Genomic DNA, 12,522 nt, shown 5'->3' with positions numbered 1-12,522 from the left:
GTGGTGGTGGCTACTCTGCCTTTAGGAAAGGAAGGGAGGAATAGGAAGGACTATGTCTTGTGGTTTGAGTGCCAGATCAGCTGCAATGCAATTGAATGTCAAGTGGACTTCTAAAATTTTTGACTCTCCTCCTTGACTTCTGAATGGCATTTCTGGACCCAGCCAGGGGCTGAGGGCACTCACTGCCTTAAAGGAAAGAACACAGGGCTGGCTGGCTTTGCCACCTGCTAATTGTAGAGACCAAAGGACTTGAGTGAACATAGGCAATAGGCAGTCGTCAGAAAGTGCAGGTAGCTGGACTTGAGCAAAACCTGGTGCTGTGCTAGCTTCAGGTCTGATCCAGGGCAGTCATAGCGGTGGTGGCCAGGGGTGCTTGTGTCTTTTTTCTCCCAGCTTTATGTGGCTTAGAACAGAGAGAAAGACTCTGTATCTTTGAGAGAAAATAACGGTAGAGAACAAGAGTCTCTGGTTAGTAATCCAGAAAATTCTCCTGGATCTTGTTGAAGGCTGTCAAGGTGGTACTTCTCTGAGTCTAGAAGAATTACAGCATTATTGGGTACAAGGTACCCATAAAGCAGATATGGCTTAGATCGCAACACCCAAGTCTTTTCAAATATGTGAAAAGTCTTCCCAAGAAAGATAGCTACAAATAAGCCCAGACAGTGAAGACTACAATAAATATTCACCTTTTCTCTTTAATTTTATTTTTTAAACCTCTCATATGGTGCTGCATGCCCAAGATTTTAATGTCCAGACACTGAAGAACATCTACTAGCATCAACACCATCCAGGAAAACATGACCTCACCAAGTGAACTAAATAAGGCACCGGGGACAAATCCTTGAGAAAAAGAGATACGTGACATTTCAGACACAGAATTCAACATAGCTGTATTAAAAAAAATGAAAGAAATTTAAGATAACAAAGTAAAGAAATTCCAAATTTTATCAGCTAAACTCAACAAAGTGACTGAAATAGTTACAACAAATTAAGCAGAAATTCTGGAGCTGAAAAATGCAATTGGCATGCTGAAAAATGCATTAGAGCCATTTAATAGCAGATTGGATCAAGCAGAAGAAATAGTGAGCTTGAAGACAGGGTATTTGAAAATACATAGAAGAGACAAAAGAAAAATAATTAAAAAAACATGCCTACAGGATCTAGAAAAATAGCCTCACAAAGACAGATCTAAGAGTTACTGGTTTTAAAGAAGATGTAGAGAAAGAGGCAGGGGTAGAAAAATTTATTTGAAGGGATAATAACAGAAAACTTTCCAAACCTAGAGAAAGATATCCATATCCAACTACAAAAATGTTATAGGACATTAAGCAGATTTAACCCAAAAAAGACTACTTCAAAGCATTCAATAGATCTTCCAAAAGTCAAAGATAAAGAAAAGTTCTAAAGGAAGAAAGAGAAAAGAAACAGACAACATACCGGAGAGCTCCAACACCTCTGGCAGCAGACTTTACAGTGGAAACCCTACCGGCCAGGGGAGAAAAGCAATGAATATTTAAAGCACTAAAGCAAAAAAAAACTTTTACCTTAGAATAGCAGATACAGTGAAAATGTTCCTCAAATAAAAAGAAGAAATACTGACTTTTCCAGACAAACAAAAGCTGAAGTATTTTATGAATACCATGTCTGTCCTAAAGGAATGCTAGAGAGTACTTCAATCAGGAAGAAAAGGACATTAACGAGCAATAAATGATCACCTGAAGGTAAAAAAATCCTCACTGCTAATAGGATACAAAACAAAACAGAATATTATAACACTGTAGCTGTGTGGTGTGCAAACTACTCTTATTCAAAGTAGGAATACTAAATAATATCCAATCAAAAGTAATAGTTACAACAACATTTCAAGACATAGCACAATAAAATATAAATAGAAACAACAAAAAGTTAAAAAGTGAAGGGATGAGCACACCCGTCCTGAGCCGGCCGATGTGGTGGAAACTCCGGAGCTCGGGAGCCCGGGGAAGGCCAAGAGAGTGGGCGGAAGGGAGGCCGCCCAGAGAGCCGGAAGCCTGGGCAGGGGACGGAGGCCTCCAGCGCTCCCCAGCAACAGCAGGGCGGCGCCACATTGGTCCTGCGCGAGGCCTGGCCTCCGGCGACGGCCGGACGCTCTGGGAGGTGGGCGGTGCTCGGTCGTGGAGGGAGACAGCTGCCCGGGGGCACGGGCGAGCGGCTCTGGGGGTCCCGGATCCGAGCCCCGCTGCTCCGGGGTGGCGGTGACGCCTGGAGTCGGGCGGGCGTGGCTGGGCCGGGCTCTTGGGTCAGGCAGGCAGAGGTGCGGGCGTCTAGGCCACACCATCCTGAACGCGCCCCATCTTCTCTGATCTCGTGAAGCTAAGCAGGGTCGGGCCTGGTTAGTACTTGAATGGATTCCGCCTGGGAATAGCGGGTACCATAGGCTTTTGGCTTCCCGCTCCCTCCCGCTTTCCCCCTTTTGTGTCCGTGCTTCCCAACCGCCGCCCCTCCATCCACCTTGTCCACCCCTGCGCCCCAGCCCAAGCCCAGGGCCTCCCCTGAAGATCCGCCACTGCAGCACCACCAGGCAGCAGCATCCCCCCTCTTCCGACTCGCCGCAGCCCCACCAGGGGCCCGGCTCCAACCCAGGCGGACGGGAGCGACCTCGAGGGCGCAGGCGCGGGTTCCCTGAGGTCCCGGGTGTCTTTCACGCTCCCCAGACGCCCAGGCAATTCCATCATTCATCCAGCGCCGCCGCACCCATCCAAGCCGGGGGAAGGGGCGGGCAGGGACAGGGGGTCCCACAGACGCCAGCCAAGATCTCCGCTCCAGAACCCGTGGGCTGCTTTACCCGGGGGAAGGACATTGCCTTCGCCAGCCACGAGGAAATCCGTCCCTGTGCACTTTGCCACCGACTTCGTGTAAACTCCAGTCCCGAGGACACCAGAGAGACCCAGGCCTGGCCCCATGGACAGGCTCAGAGCCACAGCTCTCCCCAGACGGATGGGCGCACTCTACAAATCTGGGGGCCCACCGCACCAAGAAGACAGAAAGAAGCAAACAAAGGAAGGACCTTATGAAACGCACCCCCAAAGCAACCAACCAATCCAAGAAAATAAAACACGTCTCAGGGCTCCGTTGGTTTTCCCGCATGGGGGACCCTGACCCCCTGATCTAGCCCGGCCTAAGCACCCTCCACCCCACCCCAGCCTGTTCAAAGAGGCCCTGTCTACCAGAGCAGAGCCTTCCTCTCCAAGGCTCTGTCGCACTCGCTGTCCAGGTCCCTCACTCTTTCTCTTTCTTTTCTTCCCCCTCCACCTCTGGCTCTTCTGTCACCTTCTCTCCATCTCTCCCCACCCTCTCTGTCTCTGTCTCTGTCTCTGTTTCACCCTTTGTTTCTATCTCTCCATCCCTCTCTCCCTTGCTGTTCTTCAAGCTGTGTCTTTGTGTGTGTGTCCGTGCGTGTCCGTGTGCGTGTGTGCCGGCGCGCGTGCACGCGGCCGTGTGTATCTTTTTGTGTGGGGGGCGTGGGTTTGCTCATGGTGGTGGTGGGGTGTGTCTGGGTGTCCCTCAGCCCCTCTTTCCCGGGATCAGGCTTCCGGGGCTGTAGTGCCAGCCTGGGAAAAAGCAGGGCCTTCCTGCCCCGTTGGCCACGGGCCAGGTCTTCCTTGGGACAAGCCACAATGTTGTAGGCGTTTTGAGAAAAAGGGCCCACGGGGCTCCGCCCGCTGTTCATCCCTGGGCAGCCCTGGCTTCTCTGGGTGTGTGGGGCAAGAGGGGGCCTTGCAGGAGGGGCGGGAAGGAATCCAAAATAAATTTTCTGAGGCAAGGCGGAGGACCAGAGGGGATCCCAGGACCATGGGCCATGGGCCCTGATGCCTGGGAGCACACCCCGTCCTGAGTAGGCCCCAAGTGTTGGAAGCTCCGGAGCTGGAGAACCAGGGGAAGGCCTGGAGTGTCAGCTAAAGGGAGGCCTCCTGGAGAGTTCAGACCCCTGGCAGGGGATGGAGGCCTCTGGTGCCTCGGCGGTCCCGCGCGTGGTCTGGCCGCCGGTGACAGCGGGACGCTCTGGGAGGCCGGCAGAAAGCGCAGCGCGGCAACTGGTGGTGCTAGGGCTTATAGAGGGGGAGAGCAGCCTGGCCTCGGGCAAGCGGCTCTGGGGTGCCTGATCCCAGCCTAGAGGCCCGGGGTTGGTGGTGACGCCTGGAATCAGGCGGGCGTAGCTGGACCGGGCTCTTGAACCAGCCGGGCACCACTGCAATTGTCTATGGCCATACCACTCAGAACACGAGAGAAACACAAGCCGTGGCCCATGGGCACGCTCGGTGCCACTGCTCCCGCCACAAGGACAGGCGCACTCGACAAATTTCAGAGCCCACGGCACCAAGAGGACAGGGAGGAGCCAGCAAAGGAATGACGCTACGAAACGCACCCCCAAAGCAACCAACCAATCTAAGTAAAAACACGTCTCAGAGCTCCCTTGGTTTTCCCGCGTGGGCGGCCCTGCCCCCCTGCTCTAGCCCTGCCCAGGTACCCTCCACCCTACCCTGGCCAAAGGGGCCCCTGTCTACCAGAGCAGAACCTCCCTCTCCAAGGCTCTGTTGCTCTCCCTCTCTAGCTCCCTCACCCTCTCCCTTTCTCTACTTCCCTCTCCACCTTGCCGGCGCTCGCTCTCTTCTCTCTCTCTCTCTCTCTCAGGCAATTTCCCTGGTCCCTCTCTGTCTCTCTCTCTATCGCTGTTTCTCTCTCTCCTTCCATTTCTATCTTTCCATCCCTCTGTCCCTTGCTCTTCTTCAAGCTGTCTGTGTCTTTGTGTGTCTGTGTGTATGCTTGTGTTCCCGCGCGTGCGCCCGTGTGTGTCTGTGTGTTTGGGAATGGGTTTGCTAGTGGTTGTGGTGGGGTGTGTCTGGCTGTCCCTCAGTACCTTTGTCCCGGGATCAGGCTGCCAACTCTGTTGCCAGCGCGTGGGTGTCACAGTTGCCGTGATAGTCTCACACACGCAGGTGTGTGGATCACGTTCATTTTCATGTAGACAACGAGAGCAAAACCACAGAGAAAAGAAACATCCCGTGTATCACGGCCTGACGTTGGATTCCTGTTTCCTGTAAAATGGGGAGTCTCCAATATAGCCTGTTTGAAACTGGAAAGGAGAGCACCGACACGATGCTGGTCTTCCACGCATCCCTGAAAGTTTCTGGGTCCCCACAGAGCTCGGGAAATAAACAGTCAACATGGTCACGCTTTCGGGGGGTGGGGGCAGAGATTTGAGCAACAGGCACCTCTGCAGAAGGCAAAGAAACGTGGAATACAGAATCATGCTTTAGTTGGCCTGAGTGTGACTCTGTGTGGATGTGACTATCCGCCTCGCGCTCTGTTGCAGGGCTCAACGTGGGGATATGTCATCTGTGAACCATGTGGATGAAAAACAGACAACCACGTGAGTCTCGGCTCATTGCTCTCTGGGGAATTCGCTCATTCCTTCGGAAACGGAATTCGTCTGAATCGCTCCGGGATGAAGTAACCCAGGCTGGCGATCTGGAGGGCCGCTGAGTGCCTGCCGGCCAACGGGGCTGTGGGCCCAGCACTTAGCCAGCACTGGGCACCCAGCATTTTCCCGGAGTGCTGGGTCCTGTTGGTTCTGGAGGCAGAAGAGCGTTCTTCTCTCTGCCTTTCTTTATCTGTTTCTTGCTCCTTTTGTCCCTCGATCCATCCTTCCCTCTGTTCTTCCCTCCCTCCCCCGGTTTTTTCCTCCCTTTCTCCCTCCCTCCCACGTTCTCTCCCTTCCAGGGTCACTCAGTCCATCCATCTTTTCCTAGCTCCATCCTTCCGTCCCACTCTGTCTCCGTTCCTGTCCTCATCTCTGCCTGCCTTCCCTCTTGCCTGGAAAGGGCAGCACCCCGGTTTGTGCGAGGTCTCGGGTCTACATTTAGTTGCAAGGTGCTCCATGGTGCTGGCGAGGAGGCTGGTGGGACACGGGTTGGCAAGTGATGGATGAGAGCTCCGCCTGAGCTGGTTAGAAAACCTAGGCTGCTACCTGCAAACCCGCGCATGAGCAGTAGACAGTCCACCTCTCGGTACCTGGGCAGGCCCTGAGATCCCCGGGATGCTCAGGAAAGAATGACAGCCCTCCTCTGTGTGGAGTCTCTCGCCGGACCTGGAACTCAGGGATCCTAGACAGGTCAGCTGGAAGAGAAGACACGTCTCTCCATACAGACTCAGAGGTTCACCGCGAAAGAGAGGCCGCCGCCCTGGCCCCACCCCGCCCCAACCCCGCGTCCTAAAGCTCCTCCAGCAGAGCCCGGTGTTCTTCCTGGCCAAGGAGTAGTTCCAGCGTAGTGGCCTCTTCCACGTCCTTCAGCTCCTCCAGTGGCGCCGGATCTAGGAAAGGTTGTGACTTTTGCTGAAACTCTGGGGTCGCCAGGAACTCATCTAACAGCCTGGAGGTGAGTGCAGATGAGCGCCCAGGTTCCTGGAGCGCTTGGGAGGGCGCCTGGATGGCTTGCATCTGTGCTTGACGCGGAGACCTCCAGGGTCGCGAGCTTCGGAGGTGGAGGTGTCCCGTCTTTGGGTTCCCACACCGCCCCGGCGACCTGGGGCTGAAGCCCCACCACGGACTCCGCTGGGACATGGGTGGCGCAAGCACACCTTGGGCCTGTGGCCCAGCTTGAGCCGGCCCTGGCTGTCCCACCGCGCAAGGGCCCGGCAGGCCGTCGCGCTGCTGGTCCTGGTCCTCCCGGCATTTGCTCGGGTGCGGAGGCCACCGAGGAGTCTGAGGGTGGGAGAGCACCCCTTCCAGAGGAGCCAGGGCGGCGTAGGCAAAATCCCCGCCTGCCGGGGCAGGTTGGGAGATCCCATCTGCCGGCGCAGACTGGCTGGGCTGGAGCAGGTGCACGGCCCTTGCTCCCTGGCTCACGAAAGCCCCCTGTGGGAGAGCCCCAGGAGCGCAGGACATGTGGGGTGAGGGGAGCCCCGTTCCTCGCGCCCCGGTGTGGGCGAAGGCGACCGACCAGGGAGCAGGGTGACACCCGCCGGGGCCGAGTCGCACAGGCCGCCTGTGTGCGCGGGCGCCCTGCCACCCTGTCCCGGGTGCCTGGCCCTTCGATTCTGAAACTAGATATGAATCCTGGACTCCGGGAGGCCCGTCTCTCTGGCCAGTTTTTCCCTGGTGGCCATGCCTGGAAAGCGATCCTTCTCAAACACTTGGCCCAGCAGGGCGGTCTGGGATCGGGTGACGGTGGTCCGCTTTCGCCTGCCTTCTTAGGGGCCGCGTCTCCAGGGCCAGGGCCAAGATTCCCGCTGGTGCTGCCTCAGCTGGCGTGACCTCCCATTCTGAAACCAAATCTGGACCCTGGGCTCCGGAATGCCTATGGCCTGGGCCAGCAGTTCTCTGGTGGCGATGCCTGGGTACAGGTTCCGCTGAAAGCAGGCTCTCAGGGCCTCGCTTTGGCTGGGGTCCAAGCGAGTCTCCTTCCCCGTCCTCGGGCTTCCGCGGGGAGGGTGCTGTCCTAAGGTGTCGGGAGAGCCATCGCGGGGAGCCCCGGTCGGAATTTCACGGACGGACACGGGCAGAGAGAGGCCGGCGGGCTCCCGTGCACCTCAGCCGGCCTGTGCACTGCACGCAGGTCCAGCCCTGAGGCCCTTAGAAAGACCTACCACCTCCACCCCGTTATGAACATTCATGAGCTCGGGGCCCATCGTCCTGGGGTAGCCCGCCCTCTGAAGCCGAAAACCTCAGGGACCAGGGCCTTGTGGGGTGGGTGGGTGTAGGGCCAGATTGGAGGAGAAAGAGGGGCTTCGGGGGCTGGCTCTCTGAGGTTCTCCAGTAATTCTCTGGAAACTGGAAGCAGTTGTCTTGACTCGCACAGTTTTCAGGGAGAAACCACTCTGAAGAGTGGAGTGTGGAACTGAACCTCCATGACAGTCTTGAGTTTTCCAGGCCCTCTCCGGGAAGGCGGCAATGCCTGTGGGTGTCGCCGTTGCCGTGATAGTCTCACACACTCAGGGGTGTGTATCTCGTTCATTTTCATGTAGAAAACGAGAGCGAAACTACTGAGAAAATAAACGTCCGGTGCATCACGGCCTGACCACGGATTCCTGTTTCCTGCAACAAGGGGAGTCTCCACTGTGGCCTGTTTGGAAACTGGAAAGGGGAGCGATGTCACGATGCTGCTTTTCCACGCTTCCCTGGAGGTTTCTGTGTCCCCACAGAGCTCGGGAAACAGTCAACATGGTCACGCTTTCGGGGGCCGGAGACACGTGAGCAACAGGCCCCCTTGCAGAGGGCAAAGGAACGTGGAACCCGGAATCATGGTTCACTCTGCCTGAGTGTGACTGCTCTGTTGCAGGCTCAGCATGGGGCTATGTCATCTGTGAACCATGTGGATGAAAAACGGACAATCACCCGAGTCTCCACTCAGTGCTCTCTGGGCAATTTGATCATTCCTTGGGAGGCGGAATTCGTCTGAATCGCTCCGGGATGAGGTGACCCAGGCTGGCGATCTGAAGGGCTGGTGAGCGCCCCGCAGGCCAATGCGGCTGTCAGCCGAGCACTCAGCCTGCACTGGGCACCCAATATTTTCCCGAAGTGCGAGGTCCTGCTGGTCCTGGAGGCAGAAGACCGCTTTTCTCTCTGCCTTCCTCTCTCTGTCTCTTGTTCCCTTTCTCCCTCTGTCCTTCCTTTCCTCCCTCCTCCCTCCCTACCTCCCTTCCTCCCCCTCTCCCCACTTTCTCCTTTCCAATGTCCCTCTGTCCATCTGTCCTTTTCTCGTTCCATTCCTCCCTTTCTCTCTGTCTCTGTTCCTCTCCCCATCTCTATTTTTCAACATTGTATGACCCCATTGTGTGTATCTATGTGTTAACATTTTTTAGCAAAAAAATTCATTTTCATTAAGATATGTACATTGTTATTTAGACACGTTATTTATGTATGTGCATTTGTTTAATAGACATAACTTATTTCAGAGTTATTCTACAGCATAGTGTAAGCATAACTCATAAGCAGTGTCAACCCAAAAATTGTGTGACTCACATTACTGTGATTCTTTTCTCTTGCAGTGGTGGAGAATAAAATCTCTATATCTCCAATTTATATCTGTCTATTACCATTGAATTGGCCCCATTTCCTGTAGTGATAGAACACTATTCCTGTACTATGACAAGAGCTGTGGGCTGTGGGGAGGTCAGGGATAGGATGACACAGAAGTGAAGATAAGACATTCTCTTTTTCACATCTTTATTAAATACAAATTCCATATGAAAGAAATTTAAAATTCCAAACAACATTAATGTTTATTTCATTACATAAAATGAAAATTATAAAGCAACCAAGCAAGTAATTAATACACTTAGATAATGAAAGATTGTATGATCTCAGTACAAAATACAAGTAGAATATACGTCAAATATAACAAAATACACTGTATTGTAGTATGCGATGAAATCTCCATATCCTGCAATATAGTACAATCAATTGAAATGTATAAAATACAATAAAATATAAATTTAGGATTTTAAAATGAAAAACATGAGGCAGTTCAATAAATAAGTACAATCATTTACCATTTAATATATCTTGACTGAAATTTCATGTAGAAATATTAAAAGTAAACAGCTTGCATAGTAATTTTACTGTAATTATATCAAACTGTAAAAATGTATAAACATTTTTTCACAGGGAGTGCTATTAATGGTTTGTGGATATTAGTACTCCATGGGTTCAGGCTGGAAGAGGGAGAGCCTACAACATTTTCCGGGTTAAAAGAGAAGCAATTTCTTGGTAAGAGGGCTCATGCCTGTAATCCCAGCACGTTGGGAGGCAGAGGCTGGTGGATCACCTGAGTTCGAGGCCAACCTGGCCAAAGTGACAAAACTCTGTCTTTACTAACAATACAAGAAAAAAAATTAGCCAGGCATGGCAGTACATTCCTGTAGTCCCAGCTACTTGGGAGGCTGAGGCATGAGAATTGTTTGAACCCAGGAAGCAGAGGCTGCAGTGAGCTAAGATTTTGCCACTGCACTCCAGCCTGGGTAACATAGCAAGACTCTCTCTCAAAAAAAAGGAACATATAATTTTATATTTACTTTTCTATAATCTAAAATATGCAAATGCATGATTACATTCTAATATTTTTCTGATTATATAGAAATGCACGACTGTCATCAGACATCCAAAAGGCATCAAATATTTAACATAAAATTTAAAATTTGTCTATAGCCTTAGCAGTCTGCAAAATGCAGGGCTCACCATTCTGAGTATACCACTCAAGTTTCTTTCCTATGACTTCAGGTTCTGTCATTTATTAACACAGTGTGTCTAAAATTGTCACTGCTGGTCATCTGGAAGAATCTGAGAAGAAGCAGGTCCTTGTTCTCATTCCCAGAGCTGCATCTCTGCTGAATAGGGTCAGGGTGCTCCCAGCTTAGCCTCATCTGATCCACTGATAGGCTCAGTGATCTCCTGCCCAGGGAAGGGCTGGGCTTCTCTCTCCAGAGCTGAATCCCCAGGACCAAGCAATGTGGCTGGGACAAGCCAGCCCTCTGCAGGGAAGACATAAGCTACCTGGGTGGCCATGGAATACAAGGTCTGAACCTGGGCACACAGAAGCCCCCGGAGCTGACTGAGCAGTGTCAGCTGCTCACAGGTCAGTGGAGAATGGATCTGCTGTGCCCACACCTGGGCTAGGTCTTGATAAACAGCCTCTGACATAGCTCGCACCGAGGTCACCAAGCTTTTTCGAAGTGACGGTGTTTGGACTCCTAGAGGCCGAGATCTGTGCCGCTTGCTGTGCCCAGTGCGAGCCCTGGAACGTCCCCTGTGGTGGGCATCACAGGTCTCCTGGATTTCACTGTTGTGCACAGCAGTGGAGGATCTTGATTTCTTTTTCAACATCAAGCTGCACTCCTCTTCTGGACGGTTCCCTGCAAAGAAAGCATGTGAGAGACTCACCAGAGCAGTCTACACAGACCCTCATTTCCAGAACCCCCTGTGCACCCAAGTGAACCCCACTTGTCTCTCCCATTCCTTCCTGACCATCTCAGCACTGGAATGAAGGGAGGCTGAACCTCTTGTGAGTCCCCAGATATTCTCAGAGTGCTAAGATCTCAAAAACTTACTCGTCAATAAGCAACTCCCTTTCCGCTCAAGCCTCGTTTAAAAGTTTCCTGATTATTTGCCTTTTGGGGCAAACCAAAAACAAAAAAACCACCACCACCAACAACAACAAAAAACACCAAGATTCTACCTGCTCTGTCTTGGCAGCAGTTTTTGGAACTGATTTTTCTTTTCCTGCAGTTTTCCCGATATGAGCTGGACTCTGGTTCTGTGAACACAATGAGAGTTTGAGAAAGTGCCTCCAGCTGAACACTCTGAAATTCCTAGTCCATCCTGGACACACAAGAGCTGAGGTTACCACCAAACCCCAGCTCTCTTCTGTTCTCCAGTGTCCAGGATCTGTACGGCCCTGGCTGCCAAGGAGCTCCCAGTTTCCTTGCCAGGGGAGCCTGTGTTGCTGCTCTGTCCTTTCTCACCTTGAAAGAGTCAAATCTTACCTGATCCAGCAGTGCTGTTCCCGGACTTGAGCTTGGTTTCTTCAGAATTCTCCTTGTTTGGATTGGGCTCCGATTCTACTGCAAAAGAAAGTTAAGATGACTCATCTCTTCCTAGGCAGAGTCCCATAGTCTATCTCTGATGCATGTTTGTGAATCAGTCTTTCATGGAAGCTCTTCTGCCAGTGTCATGAGTGAATACATTTCTCAAAGTCACCTGAGGGCACTAAGCCATTTCCCATCCCCAATCTCGAAATAAAATCCTACCAAAGACACATAGCTCAGTATGCCTGATTCCAACCCTCCTTCCAGCCTCCATAGGAGCAGCCCAAGACCTTACCTTGCCTTTGTATGTGCTTCTCACTGGAATGGGAGAAGGCGGTCTTGCCTTTTCCTTTGAATGATTTCTTCTCATCTGAGCCCTTTTCTGTAAAGGAGATCTGTTGGAAAGGGGGCTGGTCAGTGGAGCATCGGATGGAGGAGCAGTGGAGATCGCGGTCTTCATTTCCCTTTCCCATGTTGAAGCTCAAGTGAAAGGTGCACTCTCTCACACGTCCAAAGGCAGAGTGTGGGTTATTCTGATAGACCTGCCTTTTATACATCCCTCGGCTGGGCGTGGCTTACTCTTATTGGCTGAACAGTTTTCTCATTCCTGCCGCTTCTTAGAGCCTCAATCAGAATTTTCTTGCTGTAGTTCTACTGCGGACCTAGACACAGTTAAGGGAGACATTTTCAGGACCCTGTCATAGTGTCAAGGAAACAAAGAACCGGGAGCACAGGGATCGGAAGATCAGGGAATCATTTCTTCCGATTTCTGTCCCAGTTCCTACCTGGAAGTATTTATGATCTTGTTCACCTTTCAAGATGCACAATTAAACATGCCTATATTGACATATGTTATATATTTTGCACAGAAAGAGAATTTATTATACATGGTGTTAACATTGTATGCATAGATATTATAATTTCTTAAATGCTTGGAAACAACAAATGTCAAATTATGGT

General features: G+C 51.8%; 1 protein-coding gene and 1 pseudogene across 1 annotated transcript; both read right to left on the bottom strand.

Annotated features, from left to right (window-relative positions):
- Positions 1–6,250: 6,250 nt before the first annotated feature.
- On the bottom strand, positions 6,251–7,499 carry LOC100596397 (annotated as a pseudogene).
- A 2,876-nt stretch (positions 7,500–10,375) lies between these two features.
- LOC100589379 (protein FRG2-like-2) lies at positions 10,376–12,035 on the bottom strand. The gene is made up of 4 exons (XM_003282578.4): positions 11,858–12,035; positions 11,521–11,598; positions 11,214–11,291; positions 10,376–10,890 (listed from the first exon to the last, which is right to left on the bottom strand). Exons 1-4 carry the CDS (start codon positions 12,033–12,035, stop codon positions 10,376–10,378), a joined length of 849 nt encoding a protein of 282 aa, XP_003282626.2.
- Positions 12,036–12,522: the final 487 nt, after the last annotated feature.

This window comes from Nomascus leucogenys, unplaced genomic scaffold (assembly GCF_006542625.1).
Source record: "Nomascus leucogenys isolate Asia unplaced genomic scaffold, Asia_NLE_v1 Super-Scaffold_638, whole genome shotgun sequence".
Taxonomy (NCBI): domain Eukaryota; kingdom Metazoa; phylum Chordata; class Mammalia; order Primates; family Hylobatidae; genus Nomascus; species Nomascus leucogenys.
Note: the sequence above shows the minus strand (reverse complement) of the source record. Positions and strands in the feature narration are given on the sequence as shown.